General features: G+C 35.0%; 1 protein-coding gene across 3 annotated transcripts in view; it reads right to left on the bottom strand.

The window, feature by feature from the left end:
- Positions 1–21,219, bottom strand: part of LOC143249838 (glycine receptor subunit alpha-2-like) — a 57,625-nt gene that overhangs the window by 25,259 nt on the left and 11,147 nt on the right. For 2 of the 3 annotated variants that reach the window (XM_076500382.1, XM_076500383.1), the window contains exons 2-4: positions 11,763–11,878; positions 5,740–5,969; positions 382–464 (exon numbers count right to left, since the gene is read on the bottom strand). In XM_076500382.1, the coding sequence (XP_076356497.1) occupies positions 382–464; positions 5,740–5,969; positions 11,763–11,795 (346 nt within the window). In that variant the 5' untranslated portion in view covers positions 11,796–11,878. Of the gene's footprint in view, positions 1–381; positions 465–5,739; positions 5,970–11,026; positions 11,095–11,762; positions 11,879–21,219 lie in introns of all 3 variants that reach the window. The other variant, XM_076500381.1, reaches the window with a different exon arrangement.

Raw genomic sequence — 21,219 nt, 5'->3', positions numbered from 1 at the left:
GCGGCGTGCTTCCGGATTTACAACGCTAAAACAGTTTCGATACTGTGGTGGTCAGAGGATAGACAGCCCATTATGTAGTTTTGTGCTAAATTATAAAAACGTACATACACGCAACTCATATAACCAACTGTCTAGTAGTTCTTAAATGTCTTAAACTTAGGTCTATTTCAAGGATAAATTAATACAGCCAGATTTTAACTTCAGTCATTTATGAACACACGCAACATTAATGAAAATCGCTTTTGCGTTACACAACAATGAATAACTAAATTACTTTCAAAATAATCAGGTCACAACGTAAACACGTGTATAATTAAGATTCATGTTAACTTTCGCTCCTATTAAGGTATCTTACAAAATGATAAAATTGTTTGCACTTACACGAGCCAAAAATCACATGGCAACGCTGAGTGTCCAGTGGATAATGACGAAATGACATATGGCAAGACAGACGAAGAGTAAGTCTGTGAAAGAAAAAACCAAACAAAAGCAAATGGAAATATATTCTCAGTAATTCTCCATAATAACTAAGTTTCGATTCTAATCATCTTATATTGAACTTATCGTTACTGAAAAATAAATAGATTATTCAATGCTTTGTGTGACTAGAATTGGCCAAGTGGATAACACACTCGACTCGCAATCTGAGGGTCGCGGGCTCGAATACCCGTCACACCAAACATGCTCGTTTCATCAACCGTGGAAGCGTTATAATGTGACAGTCAGTCCTACATTTCATTGGTAAAAGAGTAATCCAAGAGTTGGCGGTAGATGGTAAAGACCAGCTGCCCTCCCTCTAGTCTTAAACTGCTAAAATAGGGATGGCTATCTGCGCGAATTTCAAAACAAACCAAATCGACTATAATTTTTATTTTCCGCTCAAATAAGATTTTCTCAGTACAGTGGCGTCTTATTTTAACTATATAGCTTATGTCCACGTTGTAGTCATAATTTTGTATTATAATATCTCATTAATCACCTGAAAATATATTATTGATTGTGAACCGTATTTAGTCTGGTCTTTCCTCAAAATGGTCAATTTTCTAGGCGAGGTAATTCGAATTTCTTTTTTAACTTTTAGGCGCCTTGCAAAGAAAATGAAGTGTTGTTATAGCGTATTCCATTTTTTCAAACACGAAAGCTAAAAACATCATCTGATATTTAAAACACGACCATCTCATGCGATACTGAGCTGATGTGCCAAAGGCATTGGATGAACCTCTTAAATCCATGTATTACATTTCTCAAATTTCATATTTTAAACAATTTTTAAATAGTTTATCACAATTTTCCTACTCTGTTATACTAGTTTTTGTGCGAATAATTGTAAATTATCTTAGAGTTTACAATACTGATGTTTAAGTAATGATAATAAATGCAAAACTAAAACATATAGTGTCATATTTTTTCTACTAATTTTCATATAGATGTTTCCAACTGAATAATTCAGGACTTACAACTGTGCAATGTGTTCTTGATGGAATTTATAGTATAAACAAATGGATGGATCTCTTAATAAAAACACGAATAATTTACATATTTATGCATAGATTTTGCCCTAACACATTTACCGCGAATGTATTAACATTAAAGAAAAAATACTGAATTGGCATCAGCCAATTTTTGAATCTTTGTTTAAAAGACGATATATTAAAAAAAATGTCTAGCTTTAACATAAATGTTTCTCATTTTATGTTGTTCTTTAAGGAGTTTTGATCATTTTTAGTATACCTGACTTAATGCACTCTTGTGTCATTATAACGTAAAAATTCCTGGCTCCACATAACTTTGTGTTATTACTTAAAACATAACTGATGAATAAGCAAAACTCTTGTTACGAATATATCCCAACTTCAAAGAAATCTTTGTATATTGAGCAGGTAGCAAGGTTAATGGAGGCCAATATTATTTATTAAGTCGTTAACAATTATATACATATATATACTGATACAGAAGCGACAAGTGATAATTCTAATAATGATATAACGAAGTAAGTTATAAATTCAACAATAAGCCTTACACACGAATTGCATTAGGTATTTGGTTCACCAGGACTAATCCAAAATAGCACTGCTGATATTTCAATACAACAAATGAGATGGTATATATATATTTAAGTGGTTTCAAACCTTATATTCAAGTATGTGACAAATACTTTAGAAGAAGTCGAATACTCACAAAGTGATACTTTAGATAGTTTCCCATCATTTATATATTGACTCTTTCATTAATTAAAGTCAACCACATTTAAATGAATAAAGAATTGTTTTACTTCTAAAAGGGAAGTATACAAAATCGCTTATGCTTCAAGTCTAACCCACTTCAAAACTTGTGTATGTGTCGCCAAAAGAAATATAGAATAATAATTAAAAGGATTAATTATTCAATAATGCTTGTCAGCATTCATCGGTGTTACGAGGCCCGGTATGGCCAGGTGGGTTAAGGCGTTCGACTCGTAATACGAGGGTCGTGGGTTCGAATCTCCGTCGCACCAAACATGCTCGCTCTTTCAGCCGTGGGGACATTATAATGTGACGGTCAATCTCACTATTCATTGGTAAAAGAGTAGCCCAAGAGTTGGCGGTAGGTGGTAATGACTAGCTGCCTTCCCTCTAGTCTTACAATGCAAAATTAGGGACGGATAGCGCAGATAGCCTTCGAGTAGCTTTGCGCGAAATTCATAGAAAACAAACAAAGCAAACAAACGGTTTTAAGATATAATAATTAGTCATTTAAAAGGAAAGGCGGACAGTGAAATGTTGTACCAATTAGATATTTCCTTCTAACTTTCCCAATAAAATTAAGCCTAATGATTTCTTTTTCGCTCTCCACGTGTTGACACGTGAATCCTGTTTAACATGACACGTGAATAGTCTACAAAATGTGTATTTACTATTCGACATGTTATTTTGTTATGTGTTATTGCCTTGCTTATTAACCTGTGTTTCGTTTTATGATTTGTCCTAGTACCGCAAACACGAACGAAGGATGATGGAGCTTTTCATGGTCGAGTACAGAACTGAACTCCTGTTAATATCTGCAAATTTTCTATTGAGAAATCACAAAAACACAAAATATTGGTAAAGAAACTGATTCTTCCAAACAACACTACCACAGATGCCAGGAGCCATCAGGGGCTCTGGGAACGGATTGATACGCCTCCTCCCTGAAGAGTTTTTGGAATGATGCACCTACATGCATAAGAGATAGAAGATATGGTTAATGTTTGCTTAAACGTTCCATGTAGTCATTTAACAGATTGGTACACAACTTTCGTCGTTTTCATGGGACCCCGGCATGGCCAGGTGAGTTAAGGCGTTCGACTAGTAATCTGAGGGTCGCGCGTTTGAGTCCCCATTACACCAAACATGCTCACCCTTTCAGCTGTGGGGGTGTTATAATGTTACGGTCAATCACACTATTCATTGGTAAGAGAGTAGCCCAAGATGTGGCGGTGGGTGGTGACGATTAGACGCTTTCCCTATAGTCTTACAATGCAAAATTATGGACGGCTAGCGCAGATAGCACTCGTGTAGCTTTGTGCGAAATTCAAAACACAAACAAACAAACATAAATATTCTCAGCCTCCCTACCTTATCGACCTACAAAACGAATTTGAAAACAACGATTATATATTTCTCTAAGTTTTCGAATAAAGTTTGTTACTTGCTAAAGTTTAACACATGTAAGCAGAAGAACAAATAAATCCAGAAAAGAGTAAGTAATCTTTCAAACCGGATGGTCACCTGAATTAATACTTCCACAAAGAGACGCCAGGAGGCAGATAGTGCACAACAATGACGAATAGTTGAACAGTGTCGTACCATGGATGTGTAATTCAAAATGTACACATGGATGATGTGTTCATCCATGTGTCAAGGACAGATGTTTTGTTACGTGGTTTGCTGTCAAATGTTTTGCTACATGTTTTGTTACATGGTCTGCTGCCAGATGCTTTATTATATGGTTTGCTCACTAATTACCCGAAAGTGTTATCAAGTTGTGTTAAGTTTTAGTTTGTGCATTGCTGTTTGTGTCAGATTCATGCGTGTGTTGTTTTTTTTTATAATAGTAATAAACAAAGTCTTTGAATACATAAAATTAATGTTTCATGTATTATAGATTGACTAAGTTATACACTGTATTTTGTCGTCACTCGTGTACAGGTCTAACTTAGAATCTACATAAAAAGTGCTTTCTATATTAACATAAAACATTTATACCTTATGTTATTGTTTGAAACATTTAAACTGAACTTACTACAAATAAGTCTACTCAGAGTAAAAGTAGGCAGAATGAGTGTATTAATGTTACCATGGCACGTTTAAACTCCAAATATGCATTGTATATATAAATATTCATGCAAGTAGTCGCTTTGTAAGAAACATGTTCAAATTCAATATAAATATTATATATATGTACGACATTAAGCGACTGCAATAGAATACGGTTTAATTTTATGGTTTACATAAATTATTATACACATGTTAACCTAAAGTATTCAAACTCCAGATATTTTCGTATTGAAACGAAACAAAGTCAGTATATCATAGTTTCCACTCTTAAGTTTAATTGTATCCTTTCTTTATTGAATATATATAAACCATTTTGTTCTGATTAACTACCGTAACACCGATATTGTACTTTATGAAACGTTTTTCTAAACACATAATTTACTGTTGCAGCAAATTCTATCACTTAAGTAAACTCAATTATAGAAACTTAGATGTTCCCCGCTAGTACAGCGGTAATTTTACGGATTTACAACGCTAAAATCAGTTGTTCGATTCCCCGGGGTTGGCTCAGCAGATAGCCCGATGTGGCTTTGCTGTAAGAAAACAAACACAGAAACTTAAATAAACACATAAGACAACACAACGTCTAAGGTTTCAGCATATTATTTCTATTTACCTATACAAGTATAAAGCAAAGAATCGTTATTAAATTACCAATACATATAAAGGTAATTCAAATAATGATATACGAGTCACGCAAATCACAGTGGAAGTTCCTGGAACCCTTTCAGGAAAATAGTGTTGACATGAGAATGCAAAGTTTAAATCCAAATTATATTAAATTAGACGTTTTTTTAATAATTTATTTATTGGTAGTACACAATGTTACGCCTATAGTTTCTATAAAGCCTACTCGAAGTATGTGATTTAGACATTAGTCCGAGCACTGTATATGATTTCACTGTCCACTCCTTCATTTTGCAGCTACCCGCCCTCTAGCAACACAGTTTAAAACTATATCCCCTGGCGCTGCTTTGTAGAACTATCCGGTCTAATGGCACATTGGCACCAAACGATAGCCTCAACTACTATTGTCGACCTAAATAGATGGAATAATTTAGCGTGAAAATAATTTAATACATGTATTCTGTGTAAATTTCCGAGTACTTCTGATGGATGCATAGATAATCACGTGAGACAGTACGTTTTATTACAATATCATGTTTTCAGACTTCAGAACAAAAAATCTCTCTTGAGCAGCAGTTCACCATACGTCACAAAACGTTTGGTAACATACCGAATAGTTTAAGTATTCGAAAGCTTCAATTTGTATTCGTTTGTAAAGAGAGAAATTACCAATAGAACAGTATTTTCACACTTAAGTATGATTAATCACAAACTTCCAGAGCTTGGAAGAAAACGGTACATTTATCACGTGCCCTTAATGACTCGAGCAAAATAAACATACGAACAGACTACATTACAACACAAGCGATATTCTTACCTCATACTGTACAAAATATGTCCATCCGGGGATAATTTAATTAAAATGTTGGGCACTGTAACCATATGGAAGTTGGCTTCTTTCACATTACGAAAGAAGAGGTCAGGTTTCCAGATTCTGTTAATTATATCTTCACCATTTAAAGTTACTGTTGAATTCAATCCAAGAGGTCGAATGTCAAGCCGAGAGTCAAACCATGATTGCCGTAGATAGACATCCACAACGTATTCCTGTGTAAAAATAGGTGAGTGGGTGATTTGATAGATACACAGATGTTAAACTGATTCTATTAGATCATTTCACTTATCCTTCGTTCTAGATAGTTATATACAAAATGTTAAGTTCTTTGCTTTGTTAGAAATTGTCATATTAAAACAGTAAGGAAGATATTTTATAGTGTAACAAAGTCATTTCATGATTTTTCTTCTCCTCTTTGAACTTCTGCAAAAGTCATCACATTAGATTAAAGGTCACATCCACACACTTGGCCCGGCATGTCCTGGTGGCTAAGGCATTCGACTCATAGTCTAAGAGTTGCGGGTTCGAATCTCCGCCACACCAAAAATGCTCGCCCTTTCAGCCGTGGGGGCGTTATAATGTGACGGTCAATCCCACTATTTGTTGGTAAAAGAGTAGCCCAATATTTGGCGGTGGGTGGTGATCACTAGCTGCCTTCCCTCTAGTCTTACACTGCAAAATTAGGGACGGCTAGCGCAGATAGGCCCTGGTGTAGCTTTTCGAGACATCCAAAACAAACAAACACACACTCTCAACTCACGTTTCCATCTCGTACAACAACTCGTAGGTTTGGGTAATCAACAGTATTATAAAATATGGTTTGCTACAAATGCTTGTTGCACTTGTCATCTAAGGAAGCCATTTTCTGATGTTAATATGGTTGACAAAGACGGAGCCCCATTAATTACAATACATTTTAATTCTTATCACCAATATCGCACACGTTCATGTACTCCTTTAGAATAGGTTTTACAGACAAAGACTACATTTACTACTTTTACTCAAGATGGGCAGGATAACATTAGCAGCTTTTCCTATCTTCAGTGATACATATGGCTCATATTAAAATATCAAATTCATATTCTTTTTGCCAGAAAACCGTACAGAGTCAGTGAAAAAAATGGTGGGAAGCGTCATTCTTACTGTAATGTAATATCACATAAACTACCGATCTATAAGCCACGTTTCGCCAGAATAGACCTTATATACCTTAGAACTAATAAAACTACATTAGGTATTGTTGTAAAAAAATTATTGTTCGGTTTGTTTGTTTACGTTATTTGATAAAATGCTAGTATAAAATATTCACTGACTAAGTAATTTAAAGTTCTCTTGTGTGCAATTATATTAATTAGTTCACTAATTAAAAAATCTAATATTTTAAATATGAGAATTAACATATTCATTTAAATAATATTTTACTACTTCAGACTCAACGTAATTTACTAACAGAAATAAATATCAATCATTATTTATTCTAGTTTAACGCACGTTTTATACCGCTGAAATTAGTGTAAAACTTAAAAAAAAATAAGGTTTAGGGGCCAAGCAGCGAGCTTGTCACTTGACTTCAAACCTCCCTCTGGTTAGACAACGATACAAACAAATAAGTTAAAAAGAATCTTTATAACAGTATATTCATTGTTTTTAATAACTCTTAGATCGTTGCTTCCAATATGTGTTTGCTGTCAAACAGTAATAATAGGATAAGTAAAGCCTAAACTGATTTACTACTAACATTTCATATCTTACGTGCTATATTAGCGGTAGTAATAGTTATCACCACGGCTAACAATCTAGCTTATAAACACTGTTAACAACTCTGGTAGAGACTAGACTGACGTTTATATAATACTACAAGGAAAAATCATTGTTGTGATTCACAACTCACATATCTTGCTGCCAAACCTAACAGATAGAATTGATTATAGTACCATAAGTTATTATTTTACATACCATGTTGATACGGCGCTGATAGACCTAGTTGACTCTAGTACCCATAGTTATTATCTTACATACCATGTTGATACGGCGCTGATAGATCTAGTTGCTCTAGTACCCATAGTTATTATCTTACATACCATGTTGATACGGCGCTGATAGATCTATTTGACTCTAGTACCCATAGTTATTATCTTACATACCATGTTGATACGGCGCTGATAGATCTAGTTGACTCTAGTACCCATAGTTATTATCTTACATACCATGTTGATACGGCGCTGATAGATCTAGTTGCTCTAGTACCCATAGTTATTATCTTACATACCATGTTGATACGGCGCTGATAGATCTAGTTGACTCTAGTACCCATAGTTATTATCTTAAATATCATGTTGATACAGCACTGATAGATCTAGTTGACTCTAGTACCCATAGTTATTATCTTACATACCATGTTGATACAGCACTGATAGATCTGGTTGACTCTAGTACCCATAGTTATTATCTTAAATATCATGTTGATACAGCACTGATAGATCTAGTTGACTCTAGTACCCATAGTTATTATCTTACATACCATGTTGATACAGCACTGATAGATCTGGTTGACTCTAGTACCCACAGTTATTATTTTACATACCATGTTGATACGGCGCTGATAGATCTAGTTGACTCTAGTACCCATAGTTATTATCTTACATACCATGTTGATACAGCACTGATAGATCTGGTTGACTCTAGTACCCATAGTTATTATCTTAAATATCATGTTGATACAGCACTGATAGATCTAGTTGACTCTAGTACCCATAGTTATTATCTTACATACCATGTTGATACAGCACTGATAGATCTGGTTGACTCTAGTACCCACAGTTATTATTTTACATACCATGTTGATACAGCACTGATAGATCTAGTTGACTCTAGTACCCATAGTTATTATATTACATACCATGTTGATACAGCACTGATAGATCTGGTTGACTCTAGCACCCACAGTTATTATTTTACATACCATGTTGATACAGCACTGATAGATCTGGTTGACTCTAGCACCCACAGTTATTATTTTACATACCATGTTGATACAGCACTGATAGATCTGGTTGACTCTAGCACCCACAGTTATTATCTTACATACCATGTTGATACAGCACTGATAGATCTAGTTGACTCTAGTACCCACAGTTATTATTTTACATACCCTGTTGATACAGCACTGATAGATCTGGTTGACTCTAGCACCCACAGTTATTATTTTACATAGCATGTTGATACAGCACTGATAGATCTGGTTGACTCTAGTACCCACAGTTATTATTTTACATACCATGTTGATACAGCACTGATAGATCTGGTTGACTCTAGTACCCATAGTTATTATTTTACATACCATCTTGACAGCACTGATAGATCTGGTTGACTCTAGTACCCACAGTTATTATTTTACATACCATGTTGATACAGCACTGATAGATCTGGTTGACTCTAGTACCCATAGTTATTATTTTACATACCATGTTGACAGCACTGATAGATCTGGTTGACTCTAGCACCCACAGTTATTATTTTACATACCATGTTGACAGCACTGATAGATCTGGTTGACTCTAGTACCCACAGTTATTATTTTACATACCATGTTGACAGCACTGATAGATCTGGTTGACTCTAGCACCCATAGTTATTATTTTACATACCATGTTGATACAGCACTGATAGATCTGGTTGACTCTAGCACCCACAGTTATTATTTTACATACCATGTTGATACAGCACTGATAGATCTAGTTGACTCTAGTACCCACAGTTATTATCTTACATACCATGTTGATACAGCACTGATAGATCTGGTTGACTCTAGTACCCGCAGTTATTATCTTACATACCCTGTTGATACAGCACTGATAGATCTGGTTGACCCTAGCACCCACAGTTATTATATTACATACCATGTTGATACAGCACTGATAGATCTGGTTGACTCTAGCACCCACAGTTATTATCTTAAATACCATGTTGATACAGCACTGATAGATCTGGTTGGCTCTAGCACCCACAGTTATTATTTTACATACCATGTTGGCGGCACTGATAGACCTGGTTGACTCTAGCACCCATAGTTATTATTTTACATACCATGTTGATACAGCACTGATAGATCTAGTTGACTCTAGCACCCACAGTTATTATTTTACATACCATGTTGATACAGCACTGATAGATCTGGTTGACTCTAGCACCCACAGTTATTATTTTACATACCATGTTGGCGGCACTGATAGACCTGGTTGACTCTAGCACCCACAGTTATTATTTTACATACCATGTTGATACAGCACTGATAGATCTGGTTGACTCTAGCACCCACAATTATTATTTTACATACCATGTTGATACAGCACTGATAGATCTGGTTGACTCTAGCACCCACAGTTATTATTTTACATACCATGTTGATACAGCACTGATAGATCTGGTTGGCTCTAGCACCCACAGTTATTATTTTACATACCATGTTGGCGGCACTGATAGATCTGGTTGACTCTAGCACCCACAGTTATTATTTTACATACCATGTTGACAGCACTGATAGATCTGGTTGACTCTAGCACCCACAGTTATTATTTTACATACCATTTTGATACAGCACTGATAGACCTGGTTGACTCTAGCACCCACAGTTATTAGTTTACATACCATGTTGATACAGCACTGATAGATCTGGTTGACTCTAGCACCCACAGTTATTATTTTACATACCATGTTGATACAGCACTGATAGATCTGGTTGACTCTAGCACCCACAGTTATTATTTTACATACCATGTTGGCGGCACTGATTGATCTGGTTGGCTCTAGCACCCACAGTTATTATTTTACATACCATGTTGATACAGCACTGATAGATCTGGTTGGCTCTAGCACCCACAGTTATTATTTTACATACCATGTTGGCGGCACTGATAGACCTGGTTGACTCTAGCACCCATAGTTATTATTTTACATACCATGTTGATACAGCACTGATAGATCTGGTTGACTCTAGCACCCACAGTTATTATTTTACATACCATGTTGATACAGCACTGATAGATCTGGTTGACTCTAGCACCCACAGTTATTATTTTACATACCATGTTGGCGGCACTGATAGATCTGGTTGACTCTAGTACCCATAGTTATTATTTTACATACCATGTTGACAGCACTGATAGATCTGGTTGACTCTAGCACCCACAGTTATTATTTTACATACCATGTTGATACAGCACTGATAGATCTGGTTGACTCTAGTACCCACAGTTATTATTTTACATACCATGTTGGCGGCACTGATAGAACCCAAGCTGTTCACGTAAATGTTAACCATCACATCTGTTGGTTTTCCTAAACAAAAGGAAACAGTCACGTGTACTGAAATATAACTTTTTAAACTATGTTTTACTATTGAGTTTCAACTTATCTATAGAGAGTAACAAATTTCAATTACACTTTTCATATGTGTTCTACCATTTTATACCAATACCAAACAAAGCTCCTCTTTATGTACCGTCTCTATCTCGAAATAAAAACAGTCAGTGATCAACGTATATCCATCTACGTCTTAAAGATAAATAAATTATTTTGTACTTTCGACATTTAAAACCTAAATTCTTTAGAGGAACGTGTGTTTGAAGAACTCAGTGTGATCAAAAATTACATGATAGTAACCAAAAGTATGGGAGTGAATTAAACTGAGATAGTTAAAACACATGTGGTTTTAACCACAAGGTTATGATACTTGAAAAGTACCATTCTGACGTTCACAGCACATTCTTAAATACTGATTTTATACTCATATATTTTACAGACTTTTTGTAATCAGAAAAATATATATTAACGAATAAATGTGCTTAATGTGCTATCAGTGCTGTGCCCTACATTTTCAGTGTTATAAGTCCTCAGACGTACCTATAGATGATATCAAACAACTATATAGTTGTTAATGCAAAAACTGGACCAACCTTGATATACCATAATAGCAGTATTTAAGATTTACAAAGAATAGGTCATACCTTCACCATAGGTCGGACACGCCCTCTTATCATATCCGTTCAATATAACGTCAATAAATGCCAACCTGTTTTCGGAAGAGGAGACGTTCTTTTCGAGTTGAGTCGATGAACTGAGACTTAATATATAAATATATCATATAAGGAACAGTATGGTTAATGCAACCATAGAAGAGATGAATAACAACATATTTTATTAAAATGTTGGAATATACACATTTCATCTTCAGTAAGTTCTTACAATTAATACAAAACTATAATTACAGCTAATCACTTGAATATTCAATTAAAGCTTACGTACTTGGGTTAAAAACATTTTTAAGGGTCATGGTAAGATTGGAAGTGAAGGGAGCTTGTAAAAAAACAGTGAGTGAGGTTGAATATAATATACAGCCATACTAAATAAATTAATAAAATTATCTATATCGTTTGTGGCAAAGAATTAATACAAGCTTAACTCAACATAAGTTTGAAGATCTTGTTCAGAAGGTAGACTGTCTTTAATAATACGTTCCAACTCTAAAAAGCCAGAGCTTAAGTTTTTAAAGTCAGTTGAGGTGGTTTGTTGTCATTGTCCACTAATACGACCGCGTGATTTGACTGAGGTGCTGAACGATAATAAAGGGTGACTCTTGGAAATCTCCATGGGCTTATGTATAAATACAGTTAAATAGTGTTTGTTTATACCATTATAGATATTTTTGAGGCTACTGTATATATATAAATGTGAGTAAATATTCCATAACGAAGAGGGTTTGAATGCAATTTTAACAAGAAAAAAAATTATCTCATATACTGGCTTAACGATAATTTGTGGGTTAATCTTTGTATAGTACTTACGTAACAGCTTAGTAAGTTGATTTTTAAGAATTAATATCTTTTCTCCTAAGTGAAAATGTAATGACATAAGAAGCATTTAGGTACAGGCCTATAGGATGACCATAGTCATAAATAATAATTATTTATTTACAGCTCTGGGTGTGACTACAAAGCAATGCCATCAGTCAAAGCAAAAGATAAATATTGAATAAAAATTGAATGACAGTAACAAACAGGTCATGGGGCCCGGCATGACCAGGTAGTTTAGGCTCGTAATTCAAGAGTCACGGGTTCGAATCCCCATCGCACCAAACATGCTCGCCCTTTCATCCGTGGGGGCATTATAATGTGACGGTCAATCCCACTATTCGTGGGTAAAAGAGTAGTCCAAGAGTTGGCGCTGGGTGGTGATGACTAGCTGCCTTCCCTCCAGTCTTACCCTGCTAACACTAATCCAAATGGTGATATTTCATGAAGTAGTAAAGAATATATAACATTTAGTGGGAAAACAACAATTATTTCTGCATTTATGAAATAGATAAAATCGTATGACTATATTTAGAAGGAGTTTATTAAAATAAGAGAACGTAAATGTGCCAACATTACCGACATCAATGGTACTGTCTTTTATTTGGAAAAGCAGTATTGTTGTTGTTTTATTTTTAAAAAAAAACAATTGAATAATCCTTTTAGTGGAGTCTAACATAAAATAGATCTAAGAGTAATTTTCAAAATTAAAGTAGATTGATTTTGTTTTAATTTAAAACAAAATTTCTGCACAAAATCATCTATCGTTTTTTATCAGTTTCTTTGTCTTGGAGCGTGGAAATATGCACACATACTCAGTGACAAGAAATAGAATACTAAAGAACATGTTAAGGGTGGTTTTAACGTAGATACAAGGAATTTTTGCTTCAAGATTGTCACAAGAAGAAGAAATAACGACAGCTGTTTGGGCACTAAAACGTTATTAATTAAGTCTAAAGTCATGAATCAATTAATTTGTATCATCTATGAAACTTTTATTAAAGTTATCACAAAAACTGTTTTCTTATTTTTTGGCAATTTTAGGGTATGACTTTTGCAGTTCTATCTTTGAAAGGTCCTGGTACTCCAAGTTGATCCACAATCCTTTGTTTTCCAATGTCATTGAATACAAAGGATATTCTATCTTTGAACTTCAAATCGTAACACTTCAGTTTTCGGTAGCATTACGCTACCTACAAACGTCAAGCAATGTCGAAACGTTGTTCCAAGAAATACGTTCCATCACGTTTTCTAATTGGCTCCAGTTGTGACCTGGTATGCTAATTGACACACACAACTGTTTTAATAATAACGTCCTTAATCGTCTATTCAGTAATAATTCATCCAATTCATTTTCCTAATTCTTTAAGTTTTCGTAAAAATAACGAATATTATCGAAATTATGGCTGATACTTAACCCACAAATTAATGGCTTCTTACGACGTTCCAATTTCAACATGTGGAATTTTAAACCAAGAAAAGAAACACCGCAGAAGTCAATATTCTGACGACAAAGAATACCGTCACCAAAAGTTTGTTTGTTTGTTTGTTTTTTAAATTTCGCGCAAAGCTACTAAAGGGCTATCTGCGCTAACCGTCCCTAATTTAGCAGTGTAAGACTAGAGGGAAGGCAGCTAGTCATCACCACCCACCGCCAACTCTTGGGCTACTCTTTTACAAACAAATAGTGGGATTGACCGTCGCATAATAATGCCCCCACGACTGAAAAGGCGAGCATGTTTGGTGCGACCGAGATTCGAACCCTCGACCTTTAGATAACGAGTCAAACGCCTTAACCCACCTGGCCATGCCGGGCCTATCACCAAAAGTAAGCACTTGCATCATCACTTCGGATCCCCGTCACACCAAACATGCTCGCTCCTTCAGCCATGGAGGTGTTATAATGTTCCCGTCAATCCCACTATTCGTTGGTAAAACAGTAACTCAAGAGTTGGCGGTGGGTGGTTATGACTAGTTGCCTTCCCTCTAGTCTAACACTGCTAAATTAAAGACGGCTAGCGCAGATAGTGCTCGTGTAGCTTTGCGCGAGATTCAAAACAAACCAATACATCATCACAAGTAACCAAATAACACTTAAAAAAGCACATTTTCATTATTTACCAAACATTTATTACAGAGCAAACACAGTACTAAATGTTGTATACCGTTGTTGTCATTGTTTATAGACACACCACAGACAATCTGCACTCTGTCAACAGCGGAGAATCGAGTCCTAGATTTTAGGGTAGTAGATCCCCAAACTAACCGCCGACCCACTGGAATACTCACTGTACACTGCCATCGATTTTATGATTAAGAATACTATATGCATACCAAGACAAAGTAAAGCGTTTGTAACGAAGTTGAGTTCATAAATTATTTTTCACTTGAACTTCGAGTGCCCAAATTCTATCAAAAACGAAAGAGCCTTTATGTCGTTTGTGTCATATTTTTTGGTTCAGGTAGTAATTTCATCCATTCTAAGACCAGCAGAAAACGCTACATTATTCAGAATACATTTTTTTTTTCTTAGGCGTGTTTCAGATTACTCATAAAAAGCTTCATAGAATTACTTAATTTCAAGCGAATTCCACGCGGCGTATATCGATAGTTCTTGTCCTACTCTCACATTAACGTATCTGTTATTAATTTATAAACATTAAAATAACTTTGGTTCGTTCTGAATTTCGCGCAAAGCTACACAAGGGCTATCTGCGTTGGTCGTCCCTAATTTAGCAGTGTAAGACTAGAGGGAAGGCAGCTAGTCATCACCACCCACCGCCAACTCTTGGGCTACGCTTTTAGCAACGAATAGTGGACTTCACCGTTACATTATAACGCTCTCACAGCTGAAAGGGCAAACATGTTTGGTGTGATAGGGATTCGAACCCGTGACCCTCGGATTACGAGTCGAGTTCCTTAATTACCTGCTCATTCCGTGCATTGAAGTAAGAATAACCTAATAAGCCCTCAACTGTCACTTAATAAAATGATGAGCGGCTTGCTGATTTTGAAACGGTGAATGTTAGTGAACGATTTATCGGAACAAATTGTTTCAAAACACTGTTATGTCGGTTCTGTTTGTACTTGTTGTTGTTTTTTACTCTAAGCTACACTCGTGTTGCTTTGCTAGGATATCACTACTCAGATTGTATAAACAGTTTTTTCTTATTAAAAATTTTTCTGAGGCCCCGCATGACCAGGTGGGTTAAGGCATTCGACTCGTAATCTCAGGGTCGCGGGTTAAAATTCCCATCACGTCAAACATGCTCGCCCTTTCAGCCGTGGGGGCGTTATAATCTGACGGTCAATCCCACTATTCGTTGGTAAAAGAGTAGCCCAAGAATTGGCGGTGGGGGGTGATGACTAGCTGCCTTCCCTCTAGTCTTGCACTGTTAAATCAGGGACGGTTAGCACAGATAGACCTCGAGTAGCTTTGTGCAAAATTCAACACAAACAACCAAAATTTTCTCTTATTAACACAAAGCTCTTTCAAAACTGTGCTTTCAAATGCATCATTCTAGTATGAAAAGTTATAGGCTGAACAGGCATCGTCAAATAGCCCTTTAGCTATTCAAGTGACATAAAACTTCTCCTTTAAATCTGTAAATATCTTAATAAAACACACAGAATACAATAAAAAACACATGCGTTTTATGAAATTTACTGCCCAAAGTTCATCAATTGAGACAAGACATGTAACTATTTGACAAAAACAGTGTTTGAGAAACATCTTAGTCCTGCTAGAATACAATATAAGACACAGTTTCTTCTCGATAGACTATGTTTAAAACATCCATTTCTATTGCTAGGCTAAAATAATGACAATAGTAAAAACAGTTTTGTCTTACCAGACTACAGCGATGATAGTATTAGAGATACAGTTTTGTCTTACCAGACTACAGCGATGATAGTATTAGAGATACAGTTTTCTCTTACCAGACTACAGCGATGATAGTATTAGAGATACAGTTTTGTCTTACCAGACTACAGCGATGGTAGTATTAGAGATACAGTTTTGTCTTACCAGACTACAGCGATGATAGTATTAAAGATACAGTTTTTGTCTTACCAGACTACAGCGATGGTAGTATTAGAGATACAGTTTTGTCTTACCAGACTACAGCGATGGTAGTATTAGAGATACAGTTTTCTCTTACCAGACTACAGCGATGGTAGTATTAGAGATACAGTTTTGTCTTACCAGACTACAGCGATGATAGTATTAAAGATACAGTTTTGTCTTACCAGACTACAGCGATGATAACATTTGAGATACAGTTTTCTCTTACCAGACTACAGCGATGATAGCATTTGAGATACAGTTTTGTCTTACCAGACTACAGCGATGATAGTATTAAAGATACAGTTTTGTCTTACCAGACTACAGCGATGATAGTATTAGAGATACAGTTTTCTCTTACCAGACTGCAGCGATGATAGTATTAAAGATACAGTTTTGTCTTACCAGACTACAGCGATGATAGTATTAAAGATACAGTTTTGTCTTACCAGACTACAGCGATGATAACATTTGAGATACAGTTTTGTCTTACCAGACTACAGCGATGATAGTATTAGAGATACAGTTTTCTCTTACCAGACTACAGCGATGATAGTATTAAAGATACAGTTTTCTCTTACCAGACTACAGCGATGATAGTATTAAAGATACAGTTTTGTCTTACTAGACTACAGCGATGATAGTATTAGAGATACAGTTTTGTCTTACTAGACTACAGCGATGATAGTATTAAAGATACAGTTTTGTCTTTCCAGACTACAGCGATGATAGTATTAGAGATACAGTTTTCTCTTACCAGACTACAGCGATGATAGTATTAGAGATACAGTTTTGTCTTACCAGACTACAGCGATGATAGTATTAAAGATACAGTTTTGTCTTACCAGACTACAGCGATGATAGTATTAGAGATACAGTTTTCTCTTACCAGACTACAGCGATGATAGTATTAAAGATACAGTTTTCTCTTACCAGACTACAGCGATGATAGTATTAGAGATACAGTTTTGTCTTACTAGACTACAGCGATGATAGCATTTAAGATACAGTTTTGTCTTACCAGACTACAGCGATGATAGCATTTGAGATACAGTTTTGTCTTACCAGACTACAGCGATGATAGTATTAGAGATACAGTTTTGTCTTACCAGACTACAGCGATGATAGCATTTAAGATACAGTTTTGTCTTACCAGACTACAGCGATGATAGCATTTGAGATACAGTTTTGTCTTACCAGACTACAGCGATGATAGTATTAGAGATACATTTTTGTCTTACCAGACAACAGCGATGATAGCATTTGAGATACAGTTTTGTCTTAGCAGACTACAGCGATGATAGTATTAGAGATACAGTTTTGTCTTACCAGACTACAGCGATGATAGTATTAGAGATACAGTTTTGTCTTACCAGACTACAGCGATGATAGCATTTGAGATACAGTTTTGTCTTACCAGACTACAGCGATGATAGTATTAGAGATACAGTTTTGTCTTACCAGACTACAGCGATGATAGCATTTAAGATACAGTTTTGTCTTACCAGAGTACAGCGATGACAATATTAGAGATACAGTGTAGCTTTGCTCGGAATTCAAAACAAACCAAACTAAACCTCTATCATCGTGACTAATGGTATAAATTACTGTGAACAGTAATGGACTTTTAATTAGACGTATTTAACTGAAACTAGTTTAAATCAACTGCACCCTTTACTTCCTTTAGGATGATATAATAATCCAAATATCAATGAAATGGGTTTTGAATTTCCCTTTCATTCCTCGTGAAGTTCATTTAAAACATTCTGATCCGATGTTCGAGAATCTCATGAAGCTAAGCCAAAGAAGTTAAATTCCTTAAAAATTGTTTCGGTTCTAATAATAGGATTTTAAACAATTTAGCTACGTAGATTTTTAGTTTGAGATCGATTAAAATAGATGGAACTTAAACGTTTTTCTTCCATATTTCTTAAACATGTTTCGAAATGTTCTTCGATGGTACAAAGAGTAAACATTGAACATGGTTTGCATTCCTCAGAACTTAAACTATTTGTATAGAAAACCTTTATAGGAAATACCAGATAATTTGTTCTCTAAATGGCGTATAAAGTAAAGAGTTTTGATACATGTTACTAACCAAAATACAGTCTCTGTTCTAATATATTGATATTGTTACCTGAGTGATAACGGAAAGGGTAGCGTATGATTTGACAAATATATTCTGTTGTGTTAAAACACACATAATACTTTTTTTATGTAAAAGGACATAGTTTTGATATAATCTTTTTCTAAAGAGGTCAACACTTTTTTCAAACAGTTCCCTTTTACTTGGCCTAGAGTCATACCAAAAGCTTTGAAGCGTCAAATTGTTCGACTGTCCAGAACTTGTATAACAAAAACTGACATTACCAGAACAGTATTGCAAAATTAAATTGATAGAAATTGAGACACAACACTTTGGACTACAGGAATAGTTGTTCCAGGAAAGTCTACTGGTAGAGGCCGAAAAAAAAACCACTGTTCGAGATTACCATGTTTTGATCACGTCAATAAATTTCTGCATGACTTTGCAGTAAGAACAGAATGAACACATTTATTTCATGGTATCCATAAAGTATTTGAATAGGAGACTCAATAAAGAAGGTTATTTTGAAAGAAGGGTTTTCTACAAACAGGTATTAACCAGAATTAACCCCCGTCATCAGGTCACTTGGACAAGACATCATGCCAAATCACAGTAAACGAACAACGAAATAAAGATTTTGATTAAAACGAAATCCTTGGATTGCCAAATCCTATTGTCTGTCCTATTTGTTGAACAGAGTTTCCAGGTATACGCCAGTCAGCTTAATACCACTGATGTACGTTATATATTATTTATTGTGAACAGAACATCAATGCATATTTAAATATACCTTTTAATTTTCTCTGTGAATTGCATGACGAAAGCTTTACGATTTACAAAGGTAACCATTAAATTTTCTTTCAGCGCGAGCGTTTATTTATTCACAAGTGACTCGTTTTTATTTATTCACAAGTGACTCGTTTTTATTTATTCACAAGTGACTCGTTTTATTTATTCACAAGTGACTCGTTTTTAGTGCACCGTAAAATTTCCTAATATATTTTTTCTTGGCTGTACAGAGATGACTGCGCACGTGGCTCATTAACAAACGGAGGCCTAAAACTGTCTTGTTGACGATGTAGTGTACTGAAACCGAAAGCTTAGTGACGTGAGCATACGCTAATAAGTACGGCTATTTTACACTAACATAAACATTCCTTCGTTGGTAATAAGTTATTTATAAAGATTCTGAGAAACCTGATGTTTAATAGTTTGTTGTTGTTTGTTTACCGATAGCTACCACTAAAGTAAACCATATAAATGGAAATACTAGTGTAATATTAGGGCATATGGAAAACGGATTTCTTAATTTTTGGTCGTTGTAAATAGTCAACGTATATGTTATTTAATGTCACTGTTTAAGGTGTTTGGATAATAAAAAAATGCAAATATTTTGTTAATTATCCATGACTTTATGCCTCTAGAATGTTAACGTATTTAAGCATTTTTTTTAAATAGTATTCTAAACAGCTAGTTTGAGTGAAAATGTTTCACTTGTAAATAATTTTTTCAAAATATTACTCCTTGAACTCAAAAAAAGGCTTAGCGACTAGAACGTCATACGTGTACAAACACAAAGTTACTCTCATATAGTTACGACAAACTCAGAAAATGTGATATTTTATCACGTGACGTCGCTTTCATTCTCCCTTTAAATTTCAGGTTTTAACGACATTCGATCTTTTCCATTAATAACGTTCCAAGTACAAAACAGATGCTTGATCAATGTCAGCTGAAACTTAATAACAATCTTAACAAGAAACTAATATCATACAGCATTCAAATACTCATATTATAAGACCTAGTTTACAAACAAGATATTTAACAGAGGAAAAACTGCCATATAATTTGAGGTTCTACAAAATCGTCAGACGTGTATTCATACCTTATTGGAGCCTCCATTCATCGCATACATTTTCTTCACCTATTTTAAATTTAGTGTCTGAATAGATCTAATAAATTAATTAATTCATAAGTCTGTTCCAAAGAATGAACAAAAACTAACTTCTATGATCTCATCTTTTCAAGTTGTCAAAGTTTCGCTTTAGAAAAAAAACAAACATTAGTCGCGTGTACATAAACCCTCAATTGAAAGTAAACGTCTCCAAAGCAGTGTATGCGTGTGTACATACTTTATCAGTAAAGAACAGGCTGATATAAATTAGTTGAAACAAAAAATAGTTACATAAATCCTCAATATTAAAAAACAAACACATGTTAATAAACACATGTCCTTAAATTCTCAACTCGAAATAAGTAGTGTAAATAGAACATGAACATAAACCCGAATGAAGGATAAACTTATTTAAAGTAGTGTAAATACGTCGTTTTATGTAGCATCTGGTAAGTAAAATGTTCGTTATTTAAGAATATATGAATGTAAAATATTCGTGGTTGTATAAATGACAGACAAAAACTCGACACTTATTCGATATAGCTATGCAATAACTTAATCTTACTATTCT

This window comes from Tachypleus tridentatus, chromosome 4 (genome assembly GCF_004210375.1).
Source record: "Tachypleus tridentatus isolate NWPU-2018 chromosome 4, ASM421037v1, whole genome shotgun sequence".
NCBI classification, from domain to species: domain Eukaryota; kingdom Metazoa; phylum Arthropoda; class Merostomata; order Xiphosura; family Limulidae; genus Tachypleus; species Tachypleus tridentatus.
The sequence above is the reverse complement of the archived record's forward strand: the minus strand, read 5'-3'. Positions and strand labels throughout refer to the sequence as shown.